Source organism: Pteropus medius, unplaced genomic scaffold (assembly GCF_902729225.1).
Source record: "Pteropus medius unplaced genomic scaffold, Ma_sr-lr_union100, whole genome shotgun sequence".
Lineage (NCBI taxonomy): Eukaryota > Metazoa > Chordata > Mammalia > Chiroptera > Pteropodidae > Pteropus > Pteropus medius.
In genome coordinates this window covers 18,805,526-18,820,058 of record NW_024356249.1, presented here as the reverse complement: position 1 = coordinate 18,820,058, position 14,533 = coordinate 18,805,526, and the positions used below count along the sequence as shown (strand labels likewise).

Below are 14,533 nucleotides of genomic sequence, written 5' to 3'. Positions count from 1 at the left end.
AATACTTTTTCTGCTTCTATTGAGATGATCATATGTTGTTTATCCTTCATTTTGTTAATATGATATATCATCCTTGGATGCTGGCATAAATCTCACTTGATTGCGGTATTAAAAGGATTGTGATTCTTTTAATGTATTGTTTAATTCAGTTTGCTAGTATTTTGTTGAGGATTTTTGCATCTGTTTATCAGGGATATTGGTCTATAAAAGTTTGGAAGAGTTTCCTCCTCTTCTGTTTTTGGAGAATTTTGAGGAAGATTTGTACTAGTTATTCTTTGAATGTTTGGTAGAATTTACCAGGGGAGTCATCTGGTCCTGAACTTTGGTTTGTTAGAAGGTTCTTGATTACTGATTCAACCTTCTTGTAATTGATCTGTTCAGATTTTCTATTTCATCATGATTCATTCTTGGCAGGTTGTTTGTTTCTAAGAATTATCCTCTTCGTCTAAGTTGTCCAGTTTGTTCGCATATAATTGTTTATAGTTGTCTGTTATGATCCTTTGTATTTCTGTGGTATCATTTGTAACAGTTCCTCTTTCAATTCTGATTTTATTTGAGTCTTCTCTTTTTTTCTTGGTAAGTCTAGCTAAAGGCTTGTCAATTTTATCTTTTCAGAGAACCAGCTCTTGGTTTCTTTATTGTCTTTTTAGTCTCAGAATAATTTATTTCTGCTCTAATTTTTGTTATTTCTTCCTTCTACTAACTTTGGGCTTCATTTATTCTTTTTCTAATTCCATAAGGGTAAAACTGGGTTGTTTATATGAGACTTTTATATGTTTTATCTATATTCAACCTATATATTGTGATTATATTAAATGATTAAAATATTAATAAGCTTAAGGTGTTTAAACGAAGAAGTGTGACTCTTTAAATTTTTATTAAGCTATTTTCAGTAGAACTTTAGAATAGTATAATTTTGCTTTCGTTATCGTTGTTGTTGTTGTTATAGCAGAGGTCTATGCTATGAAACATTTATATCTTCATTTCTATTTTAGGTGCGTATAGCAGCCAAGTTCATCATTCATGCCCCTCCTGGAGAATTTAATGAGGTATTTAATGGTGAGTGTTTAAGTCATAACACTAATCAATATATCAAGTACTCTTTTTGTAAAGAATAAATTATGTAACCAAAATAAGCAAAGGGGAATATATAGGAAATTCTGTATTTTCTGAGTTACAGTGAAAATATTTGTCAATCTGGATTTTGTAATGGCTAGAATATAATGTAGTTATGGTATATGTGATAATAATGTTTGACTAAATTAACACTCTTAAGAGAATAATATTAAATCATTTAAAAAGATAAGAAAACTTCAATTTTAATTATTTTTTAGAATTGTTGCATGCATTTTTGTATTTCTTGTAAAGAAAAACATACTGGATTTATATGAACAGTCAAAGGGGGTGGAGTATTATTTCACCATGCTTATTTAGCAGATGATATTATAATTTAAATTTGTTATTTAAATAATATCTTATAAATTAGTTTACAGTATGCTTTTCTTTAAGCTTCACTGGCAAACATTTTAATAATTATTCACCTATATATCAGAAATTAAACTGTTCTATAGTCTCCCAGTTGCTGTAAAAACTGTAACAATAGCTCCACTTTAACAATAAGAATGACATGGTTCACACAATCGCCAGGAAAANTTTAAGAATAAGCTACCACAAGTACATTAAATGTCTTATTTCTAATTCATATATATTTGGCCTTCACCATGCCTTAAATTAAAATTAATTTGTGCAGGGCTTTTTAGTTTCATTTTTTAAACATGTCTATTAAGTTTAATCACTCATTTTTATTCATAGTATAAGATATAATGGAATCTCATCTCAGAAAAGATTAGATTTGAAAGTCAAAATAGGAAGCAAAAATTATATAAAGTTAAAATTACTCTTGAAAATTCTTTAAGTCATCCACAAATTATAATAATATATGATTTTGTGTATGCAATTACATATGGTAATTCTTATGCATTTAAAAATTTAACCACCGAGCTACATTAGAGGAAGAATGGAAGTCTACATTGTAAAAAAAATTGGAAATTAAAATAATTCTGCCTTTTAAGATAATAAAATCTGTAGTAGTGAATTGGAAAGTTGGGGAGAATTCAAAAGTACTTCTTCTGTAGGGTTTAACTTGTGCTTTACTATTCAGCTTCTATAACCTAAATACACGACTAATATATTTGATAGTCGAGGCATTAAAGAAGATACAGCCTCTTGTGAGGTTCAAAAGTTGGGCATGAAACTTAAATTGATAATGGTGAAACTGCATTAAAGTTAGTAGCCCATATAGACTTCTGCACAATTCATAGAGCCAAAAGTAAGTTATAATTCTAAGAAAGTTTTCACAGAATGTTTTTACTCTGAATTAAAATGCCCTACAAATCTGTTACTCAGAAAGGTCCTAAAAGAATGTAGGAGTCCTAGAAATTGCTTTTCTAAGTCTCATTGAAATCGCTGTTGAATGTTCTGCATTGAGGTACAGTAAATTTGGGCATTTAAGATAAGCCAGTAAGTAGGCCTGGAATGGAGAATGAGCTGTGGAATAGAAGTGAGTTATAGGATGTTATATAAGTTTTGACAGAGGAGTTTAAATTTTAGAGTTAAAAAGGAATTAAATATTTGAGGGGGAAATCTCATATGAATTTGATTATTTTCATTCTATTTTTGTTGATAACATTGGCATCAGAATAATTCCAAGAGAAGCCACAAATTTTAGAATTTCAGTCTTAAAATCTTGTCAGTTCAGTGTTCCCTAATGTTATTTCCTGGACCAGCTACATCAGAATCATTGAAACATAGATTTCTGGTCTTTATTCTCAGAAACTGATTTTTGGTAGATCTGTCTGGGCTGGGACTCTTTTTAAGCCTCCCACCCACTACCCTATGATTCTGATATGTAGCCTGGCTTGGAACCATAGCCTAATCCCTTCTTTAATAGTGTTTTTTTATTTTATTCAAATTCTTCTCTATCTTTATATTTCTTACACTGTACTCTCCTTATGATAAAAACAAGAGATTGATTTTAAATCAGATCCTACTACTGAAAAGAGGTATGTGAATAGGCAATATTTTTTCTTTTGGAATAACTATTATTTTTGTAAAAATTATTGAATCAATTTTGTATTGTAAAATACAAAAAAAAATTCATGCAGAATTCTACCCTCCACTTCTCCTGTTTGAATGAAATGCTTCTAACATCTCAATTTATACACATACATAACATATAAATACGATATTATCCATGCTGAATTTCCCCTTTCTGTTTATTTTATTATGAAAGTATTTCCATGTTGGTAAATACATATCTACATTATTTTTAATGATTGTCCAATTTTACATTGTTTTTAAGAACTATGGACTGTTCGTTATGTTAAACCAGTTTCTTAATGAATAATAATTTATTTTTATTTAATGAAAAAATTCGGATATGTTGTTTATGCACTTTATGATAACTTTATGTAAAAAAGCCAGGTACATCGGGAAAATAATGAAAGAAAATATACCAACACTACAGTAGAAATTTGGTTGTTTTTGGTGAAATTGTGTGAATTTTTTTCTTTGTATTTTACAGAGTGCTCGAATTTTCCAATAAAAAGTATTATTTTTAAAGTTATATTTTAGTGATTAATAGGCAAACATCTACATAATAATTGATTGAAAATTAGGACAGAATTAAGAATCAACCAAAGTGAGAATACTAAATTAAATAAAGAATATTAAATTAAAATAAAGCAGCTTCTATATCAAACTAAATATCTTGTTTGAACGTATGCTGTCTGAGGACAAAAATGTCTATGTGTGCACTCTGTTCACAAGCCGTTTATTGTTTAATCAATCACTTTTCTATAGAGCAAATTCATTTGAAACTCATGGTAGTAATGTCAGACTAGAGGTATAGAGCTAATAAGGCTTTTCAGATCTTATCACAGCATCTTTTTGGTATAGCTTATCTCCCTTTTAGTTCTTTGGAGATAGATTATAGTCTGCCTACATTGACTTTTAAGGATATAAAATAACTTGTATTTCTATTTCATTTTCTCTTCTATTTCTTAGCACTTTTTAAATTAATACCATGGTGTGTTTTGTACTTATTTTAGCCATCAAAGTGATATTTTGATCTTGCTTACATGTTTGGGGGGAGGGGGTTGTTAATACATGACCAAAATAACCTGTATCTATTATGTAGAAATCTCAGACACAGAAAAATAGTAATACAGAAAACGTAATATTTGTTTTGCAGATGTTCGGTTACTGCTTAATAACGATAATCTTCTCAGGGAAGGAGCAGCCCAGTAAGTATATTTACATGACAGAAGGGACATGGGAAAATGTTTTAAAGGTGGTTTTTAAGCATTAATCCCTGAAATAGATATTTACATATCAAGTTCAGATTTATATAACTGCACATAATTATACATATGTACTAGGCTAGAAGATAAATATTTTTGATCACAGAGAGACATAGAGACACAATTATAACATGAAATTCTCTTATTGTGTTTGGCAATGGCTTATATTCTCAGTACTACATTTTGACTTTTGCAAAGTTGAGTAAAATTATTTTAGAAACTTTGGTTTTTGAAATTGTGATTGCTTAAATTTTTATACAGGTTTTATTTTTGGTTATATGTTTGACCCTAATGGATTTTTGAGGGTTAGGAGTTTATTTTATTCATCCACAAATATCTACCATAGTATCAGACACATATTTACCTAATAAGTATTTACTGGATTCAGAGTGAGTGCTTCAGAGAACCAGATAATTCTGAATCCCAGTACATGATCTTTGGACCAGTGACCAGAATCATGACTTGCCACAACTGTCTTAAGATTTCAGAGAAATGGTTGATTCTCTTCCCTGCCACCACCTCCCAAAATAAAGTCTGGGGACCCATATTTTAGGCTAACCAACTTCATTATTCATTTGAAAATGATATAATTAAACAAATTTTACTGAGAATATTAGAATTCATCCAGTCACCTAATTTCATCCTCTTATACTATCTAAATGAAATCGTAACTAATGGGGGAAATTTGCTCTGATTCTGTTTTTATGACATTTGAAGGCTTTATCAAATATATATCCTGTTTTACAGTTAACCCTAACAAAGGTAGAGTTTCACCAGACTTCTAGGCTTATCTGATTTTGCTTCTGATTTAAATTCCAGTTATTTTTTAATAGCAGTTTTTATTTATTATTTTTTATTGTCAGAAAAACACACATAACATAGAATTTATCATTATAACCACTATTAAGTGTGCAGTTTTCTGGCATTAAGTACATTCACATTGATTGTGGTATAATCATCACTACCATCATCTCCACCACTGTTTTCATTATCCCAAACTGAAATTCTATATCTATTAAGCAATAATTTCTTGTTATCCTCTCCCCCCATCCCCTGGCTTCCACTGTTCTGTTTTCTGTCTCTATGGGTTTGACTTCTCTAGGTACTTCATGTAATTGAAATCATACAGTATTTGTCCTTTTGCGACTAGTGTATTCTTCTTAGGAATTCTAACATGGACGGATGCCTAACAATAACCTAACTACTTTTTCTGGCTATAGTTGCTTCATTTCCTAATTTGTCCTACACACTACTGCCATGTTAATCTTTTTTCACAGTAGTTCTAGGTTCTCCTTTCTCAGAAAGCTGTGAGTATGCTTTGTCTCCCAAATGAAGTAACTATTCCATCATTTAAGCCTTTCAGTTCAATTCAGCAAATATAACTGAACACCTGCTATGTGTCAGGCATTGAGCTTGGTGCTTTCTATGATGTTGGACCTAACCTGTCATCTCATGTGTTTTGCTCATCCTGGTCCCTCCAATTGAAATATTCTTCTCTTTCCATCTCTCCAGTTTCTACAAGACCACAGAGACTACCCATTTTTTCAAGACCAATTTTTAGTATCACATCCATTATGAAATCACCTCTAATTCTCTTCTTACCTTGTCTTAACAGAATGTAATTTTTTAAAAATATATATTCTCCATGATGCTTTATTAATCATTCTTTTATGGTACTTTCTACTTTGTCTTATATTTATCAATTACCTCCTCCTATTCAACCGTAAGCCCTTTGATCATAAGATCATGTTTTTCCATCTCTCACAACACCTACTCTGTTTCTTGGTCTGTTGTATACTAAATATATACCTGAATAATCGGATATGTATCTTATAAATGGCTAACCTTTACTCTCAGGATTTTGAATGAAAAGATTAATTATATTTACTGATTTAATTTTCTTTTGCTTAACATTGAAAGCTGGATATCATTCATCAGTTTTAAAAATAGTCATACCTGTATAAGATCACTCATGGAGAATTATAATTTTATTTAACTTGCCATTTGACTTTTATTGACAGGTGAGTTGTTTGATTTTTTTAAGGGTATTAAGTAATTTAAAGTAATTGGCCTTTTTCTTTTTTAGTGCATTTGCACAGTATAACTTGGACCAGTTTACCCCAGTAAAAATTGAAGGTTATGAAGATCAGGTATGTTTCATGTAAACACAGGATCTGACTATTCTTTGTTTAATTTATAATGGTCAATATTCTGCAAGAATTGTGAAGTGGTATATTTAAAGATAAAAAAGTGTTTGTTTTAATCATAACCATTTATGGGTAAAGTAATATTTAGTTTCTTTTGTTGAAATCAATAATGCTATTAGCAGAAAGTCCCTTTTAGAAATATTCAAATGTAATTCTTTTAAGATTTTAGAAAATAATTGCTTTAAATTTACTTTCTTGTTTTTTATAGGGAAAAAAAAATCCTATATTAATCCAAAATCTAGAATATATATTAGTAAGATTTATATCATAATTTGGTTGCTCTGGAATTCTACAGTCTTCATGTGAGTAACTTAGCATTTAGTAATTATTAAATCTTTTCTTTTCGAAGTGCAAGTTAGAATTGCTAAGCTAAGAAAAGCCACAAAAGGCCACTCACTAGCATTCTTATTTTTTATTTTTTTTTGGTTTAGAGTTGCTAATAATTGTATTAATTCATATTGTGCTTTGTGAAGCACAATATATATAAAACAATATGAAGAAGAAACTGGCAGGTAGAACATAAGAGTGGTAACAATTATGTTCATAGTAGTAACTGAACTAATTATACATAGTATAATTAATAGCTAATTATAGCAAAACTTATATTTGCTATTCATTACATAATATGTAGTCTTCTAATTACAGGGAGAAAAGAGACTAGACAGAAGATGACTTGTAACTGAAAGGAAAACATAAGCTCATATATGTAGATATGCACGTGTGTATACACATATATAAAAAGCTATATAGTGCTTCATTTTATTAATCTCCTAAATTTATTTTCCTTCTCTCGTGAGATTTTGGGTTTTTTTTAATTTTTATTTTTTTATGTTATAAACAATGCTGTATTAAAATCTTTGTACTTCTGGGTACATTGATGATGATTTTCTAAAGATAAATCCCTAAAAAGACTCGCTGGGTTTATGGAATGCATCTTTTTAAAATGTTGGATAGCCCCAAATTCATTTTTCAAACCTGTCATAATTTTAATACTTTAATAAAGATAAAACAAAAAAAGAAAATTGTAATCTCACATATGACTATAGATTTTAAAACTTTGACTAGGTATTAAGAAATAAAATCCAGAAATATAGCAAAAGAATAATATGCCAAGACCAAATAGAATGTATTACTGGACTGTAACAATGGTTTCATGTAAGGCAATATATTGTTCTTATTGGCCAGCAAATCAAAGAGAAAAACCTTATATCAATAGACAGTATAAAGGAATTTGAGAAATACAGCAACTAGTCCAACCCTAAGTAAAATGTGGATAGAAAAAAACTCTTAAATATAATAGATTGTTTAACAGAAACCAATATAAATATAAACTACAATTTTAGTTAAAATAGAAAATTAGTCAGGTATATCTACTTATCTCCATTATTATTCCTAATAAATGGAGGTGTAGCAAATACAAGAGAATGAGAACTTTTAAAGCTTTGGAAAAGAACACTTTTAGATAATATGATTTATTTATTTATTTAGAAATACTGAGAGATTTTAGTAAAATTAACCTCCCAACCATGAAAAACTACTAAACTTAAAAGAATTCCATGAAATAGCCGAATTTAAGGTAAGTATACAAAACTCATTAACTTTCCTCTATTGTGGGAAGTTAGTACTTTAAACTAGAAATGGATGGAGGGAGAAGAGTTCCATTTTAAATAGTGCTGAAGCTATACATTAACCTAGATAGCAAAAGATTCTTTACAGCTAATGTAAGATTAAGTCATAGTAGTATTGTATGGAGTAGACAAATAGATCCGTAGAGCAGTGTATAGAACCAGGATTTAGTTCCAAGATATGAAAACTTTTATACATGGCAAGGTTATAATTTAAACAGACATTTAATAAAAGATATTGATACAACTGGTTTCTATCAAGAAAATGTTAATCGACCTCTGTTTCATACAATATACAGAAATAAATTTCAGGTCAATTAATAATTTGTAAAATGACTAAAATTTTAGGAGGAAAAAATCTACATGTGCAAGATAAGGATCATCTTTATAAATAAGACCGGAAACCCGGGAACTATGAAAGAAAAGAGGACACTTTGCTACATAATAATTATTTTAACTATAGAATGAAACAGATACCTTAAACAAAGGACTCATAAATTATAAGAAAAAGAAAAGGTAAAAATATTAAAGGATATTTGTTCACAGAAGCGCAAATGGCCTACAACACATGAAAAGATATTTAGATCTGTCAGGAGTCAAAGAAATATAATTAAAGTAATGGGATATATTTTATATCCCTCAGACTGAGAAAAGAACTATGTGCTTCTTGGTTGTGATAATGCAAAGGGAAACAGATCTCAAATATTTTTCATAGAAATGTGGTTTGTCACAGCCATGTTTTGGAAAGGAATCTAATTATGTACTTAAAAATTAAATATGTAAACCCTTTACCTCTGTCCTTCTGAGACTCCATCCAGGAGAAATTGAATTATCCAATGGAAGTAAGAACATCAGTTTATTAAAATAAATGTACAGTAATACTTCTTTCAAAATTTTTAATGTATCCATCCCTTCCCCCCAAAAAGAAAACAGCCTGGAAATAAAGAGATGGGCCATCAGTAGTGGAAAAGCAGAATAAATTCTGTTGTATCCACATCGTGGGATATTACGCAGCTATTAAAAAAGAATGGTGAGAGGTATATCAGTTAACTTTGAAGGATTTCCGTAAGGTTTTAATGTTGAAAAAAGCCAGTTGCAGAAAATCAGTGTGTGCATGCACTTTTATTCTGTTGTTATATAACAATGACTAAAATAAAAACCCTATATGCATGTATATGTATACATAGACGTGTATATATTTATATACAGGATTATATGACTGAAAAAAAATTAGAGGGAATCATCGTATGTTTGTATGATTTACATCAGAGAGGATAGAGAAGTCTTGACATAGATAAGGAGTCAAAAATGGGGATAGTCGCAAGGAAAGGAAAAAGAGAATTTTTTTTTCAAAACACAATGTTAAATTTATGCATGTGTGATATAAATGTACATAGAATAAATTACATTTTTTAAATTTGGAAGTCAATTGAAAACAATTGTCAATGATTAGCTTATAAAAAACAAGAAGGAGGCACTTCATAGGAGATGAGATTGTGAGCCCAGGAGCAGGATAGGTCATGTTGAGGAGGAGTCTCACTGGATTAAAACCATTCTTGTAAATATCCTCATCAAATGTTATTACTAGTTCCTTAGATTTGAGGAACTGGAGACTGATAACAGAAAAAGTAACTTTTTATAGTTCTCAAAAAAATAAAAAACTGACTCCAGCAGTGTATTAGAAGATGCAGTGCATTTTTTCCCCCCACTGGGTAACTGGAAGTTTTATTAGATCTAATCCACTGCTCTGAGCCGAATGAGAGTAGCCAAATTGTCTTTATAGTCTGCTCATTTGAAGTGTTATAGTTGTGCCATATAATTAAACTAGTTGCTTAGAGTAGAATTATTTTATAGTTTTAAAGAAAAGGCTTAAGTGAATGTATATTAATGTATGTCAGTACTTAAATGTTATTTTAAATACTTATTTTCCAAATTTTATTGCATCATTAAAGGTATTGATCACAGAACATGGTGACTTGGGAAATGGAAAATTTTTGGATCCAAAAAACAGAATCTGTTTCAAATTTGATCACTTAAGAAAGGAAGCAACTGATCCAAGACCATATGAAGCAGAAAATGCAGTTGAATCATGGAGAACTTCAGTAGAAACTGCTCTGCGAGCTTACGTAAAAGAACATTATCCAAATGGGGTCTGCACTGTAAGTCATCAGTGTGTACCTTTTTTCTGTCTTATGTATATTCAACAGTGTTTTTATAATCTGAAATTTACAATAACTTACAGAACTGACATTTTATAACTAATTACCATTATTTTTTTCTTGAAGTAAATGTTTCTAAGAAATTTTTTTCAAGAAACCCTAAATAGTAAGTTTATTATGATAGCCCAAAATGGAAAAATGGTTGTACCTTGAATTAATTTTCAAGTAGGAATTTTTATACATTGATTAGAATGAGATTCTTTAATCTCATGTTCTTGACTCATCTCAGTAAGTTTAGATGAAACTTCTTTTTATTAAGTTATGAGATCTTAGAACAAATAAAATTATTTGGAAGTGGAATCGTGTCCTTGTGTCTTTTACAGTCAAATTTCTTATGTCTTTAGTGTTTTTTCATAGGTTTAACCTATTTTTATATTCTCAGGATAAAGTATGTTAGAAAGTAGGAGTGTTTTTTTTCTTTTTTTTTTTCATAATATTGTGTGTACCTAGATAGGCTTTTTAGTTCCCCATGGTTGGTTTGTGCTTCTATAATCTTCTCCATAGCCAGAGTGATCTTTTAAAATGCCAATCAGATCATGAAAATCCCCTGCTTAAAATTCTTCAAAGATTTCCTGTTGCACTTAGAGTCCAGGCTTCTGAACATGGCTTTCAAGGCCCTGTGGACTGGGCCTCTGCCTACCTCTCCAGCCAAAGATGGCTATACATTCTGGTTTATACCTGCTGTCCCATCATAGTTATTAATAGCACCTTATTTCACTCTCAGAAGTTTCCTGGTTAGGATAGAAACTCACATGGTCCCTTTAAGTATCTAGCTCTCAATAATTATTTGAAAAATAAAGCAACATAACCTATAATACATTACAAGTTCTTTGAATTATATAACCTTGTTGATTAGGATTATTTTGGAAGAATAACTCAAAAATAAGGTGATTAGGTTAGGTTAAGAGTCCTCATTTATTCCTGGGGAATTGAAAGGCACAGTTTATTCCTTGCTTTTAAAGCAGTAAGCAAGAGGTGAAATAACATCATACCATCACAGGCATTCTCTTAATTAACAACCTTTTTAGTTAAAAGTAAATTAAGTTTCTCACCTCTATCCAGATACTCTTTAAAAAATGACTAGAGGAATGGCAACCTCTCCGTTGTGAAGTAAACAAAGATGATAATCACAATCTAGATCCAGTTTTTATTTCATGGAAACAGCCAGATTGATATCTATGTGTTTAAATTATCTACACTTCTTATGATACTTGTGTTTGGAATGAAAAGTATGGTATGTGTAGGATGTTTATGAATATTTTAAAATACAATTAGTTTTACTCAATAAATTGTACTTTATTAATTGTGAGCTCTTTTATGATCCGCTAAGCATTTATGATTAGGTGTAATACTTGAGTATGTTTTTCTAGCAACTATATTAGAATGATGATTTGCTTTGGATTCTTTTATACATTCTATGCCAAAGTGCCATACAATTTAAGTATTTTATAGATGTTTAAAGTTGGATATTCTGTGCCCTAACTTCACTCTTGTATTTATTCTCTTTGCCATCAAGGTATATGGTAAAAAAATAGATGGACAGCAAACCATTATTGCATGCATAGAAAGCCATCAGTTCCAAGCAAAAAACTTCTGGTAAGTTAAAATTTTGTATATTGGGGAATTTTGACATTGTTTATATTCTTTGTAAAAGGTTCTTGTTTTATTAATCAGGTCTATACCTCATTTGTATATGATTGACTAAGTGCAATCTAAACATAATATAGAACTTTTGATATAAGAAAGATATCTGCTCCATAATCAGCGTAATCATTTAAAGGTAGCTCTAAATCCATTGACAGTCAGAAAAAGAGTATGAGAGAGCACTGAGTGTTTTTGGAGACTAGTAAGCAGCATCCTAAGGGAACATGTGTGCCTGTGAGCAGACCAGTTGGCAGGCCCATATTATTCTGAGGTGGTGGTGTTTCTGAATGGGACTTGTACAGGGGAAGAGGACAGAGATAACTAATTATAAAATGAAGAACTATGGGTTTTTTGTGAACTTTGGGGGCTCTGAAGTAGATAATTTCATGTGGATTATCTTGTGTTTGGTTGGCCAATGTGAAGGAGTAACAGCATATTTTACACAGTGAGGCAAATTACAATCATATCTTATAATTTTGTGTACAAATCATTTGATTATTCCTTATAAAAGTCTAGCCCCTCAAAGCACTGACTTGCTCTATTAATCTTTGACCTTCGATAAATTGTTATGCCATTTTATTCTTAGATAAGACTGTTTATGAGATATCTTCTATTATAAATTTCTGAGGCTTTCCAAGACTTTATAAGTTCAACATTAAATGAAATCTTTACCTTTATTCTTCTTTTTAGTTAGTACATGCTAAGGTAATCAGAGTAAATATGGTCATAATATTTACCTTTTAAGGAGATTAGTCTTTGTCCTGTTAGCCAGATTGGTTGGCGGTATTATTGACAGCAAAGTAACAGGTTATCAATAACCTGTACAGACCAGTTTGGTCTATGGCCCAAGGTTGTTCCACTGTTTAACCATCTTAGAAATAAATGAAAGGTTAACAAGGTGAACAGAGAACGTTTGGAGGAATGCAGATACATTATCACTGAAGGAAAATCAATTCCATGTGTAAACATCTACCTTAATGACAAGCTACAGTCACCTGAAGATTCTGGTATACAAAGTTACTTTTATGGATTTAATGTAGTTTCTCCATTTTATCCTAAAAACTTGTAGCTTTAATTTGCCAGGATCCTAAAGATATCTGCACAAAATCACTACTTATGTTATTTGTGCCACAATATGTATAATAAAATCAGACTCATTGAAGTTGAACTACTATTAAAGGAAAATTCTTGTTACTAAGTTTTACTTTAAAGTATATTGGAGATGTTATTATTTATTTTTTTAGCTTTCAAAAACAATTAATTTGAGCTGTAGCATATGTAAAATGATGATGTCTGTCCTTGAGTTTTCTCTTCTCACTATTTCACTTTATATATCTGAATATCTTTTTCTAAACTACCACTATGAACATTATAATCATTGAAGTTAAAAATGATTTCCACTTTTTGGAAAAGACAAAATTAATATGATAGTCCAAAGTGCTACATGTCACATATCACAATAATCTCAGTTAAATCTAAATATTTTGGTACAAAGAAATATACTTTAGTACACCAAGAGATAGAATAAAAATCGAAAAATAATAGTCATAGATGCTTTGTAGATTTCACTAGGGACATTCTCTTCTTGGTCTCTACTGTTGTCTTAATGTCTAACAGTATTGGGGGCTTAACAAATGTTTGTTGAATGAATACACATTTGTAATTACAGCATTAATAGAAAAGGGAAGAATATAATTAAAGGTTAAGACATCTTGACACTGTTTACTCCATTAATAAAGGGCTGCTATTTACTAAGCATCGTTTACTGTTACTATATAGTAATGTCTTTGGAAGGATCTTTTCAAATAGTTCTCATATTGGTACTATTATTACTTAATTGGAATTTCCTTTTTTTTCTTTTTTCAATCAGTGGTGATATATGCATATTGTCATCAAAAATCAGAAGTGGATATTGTTAGAACTCACAAATGGTTGATACTGATACCTAAATAAAAGGAATAACTTCTTTTGGGATCATGAAATAAAATGAATAGACCTAGGTTCTTTCCAGCCAAGCTTCTATGGATAATTTTGGATGAGTCACTAAAAATCAAGACATGTCATAAAATTCTCTTTTACTTTGTAGACCATATACACTGTTCTAATAATAGCACTTTTCAAATGTTAAGTGTTAACTGAGTATGAGACTACCGTCATTCTACAGATTTTCATGATTGGCTAGACTGCAAGAATGTTGAACTCAGGAATAATTTTATACCAAAGCCAGTATAGTGATCCAGTGACTATTTTAGAAATGTATGCTGTTCAAAAAAACTAACAGGTATAAATTTACATATCAGAATGTCTTTAGCATGCGAAGAGCAAGTAGAGGTCAAAAGAAAAGGAGGTGCTGTGAAATGCTGTCAGAAAAAAATTAGGATAAAATTCATTATCTGGGAGACAGAAATGAATAATGTACCTCTTGCTTGTTTGTAATGTCACAATTTCCTACCATGATGAGTATGTGTTAATTTGTA

The 14,533-nt window shown here is 30.3% G+C and overlaps 1 protein-coding gene across 1 annotated transcript in view; it reads left to right on the top strand.

Annotated features, from left to right (window-relative positions):
- The window catches only part of CAPZA2 (capping actin protein of muscle Z-line subunit alpha 2), a 42,998-nt gene that overhangs the window by 20,819 nt on the left and 7,646 nt on the right, over positions 1 to 14,533 (top strand). The window contains exons 2-6 of the mRNA XM_039861038.1: positions 996 to 1,059; positions 4,253 to 4,304; positions 6,448 to 6,511; positions 10,146 to 10,352; positions 11,929 to 12,008. Coding sequence (XP_039716972.1) covers positions 996 to 1,059; positions 4,253 to 4,304; positions 6,448 to 6,511; positions 10,146 to 10,352; positions 11,929 to 12,008 — 467 coding nt within the window. The remainder of the gene's footprint in view (positions 1 to 995; positions 1,060 to 4,252; positions 4,305 to 6,447; positions 6,512 to 10,145; positions 10,353 to 11,928; positions 12,009 to 14,533) is intronic.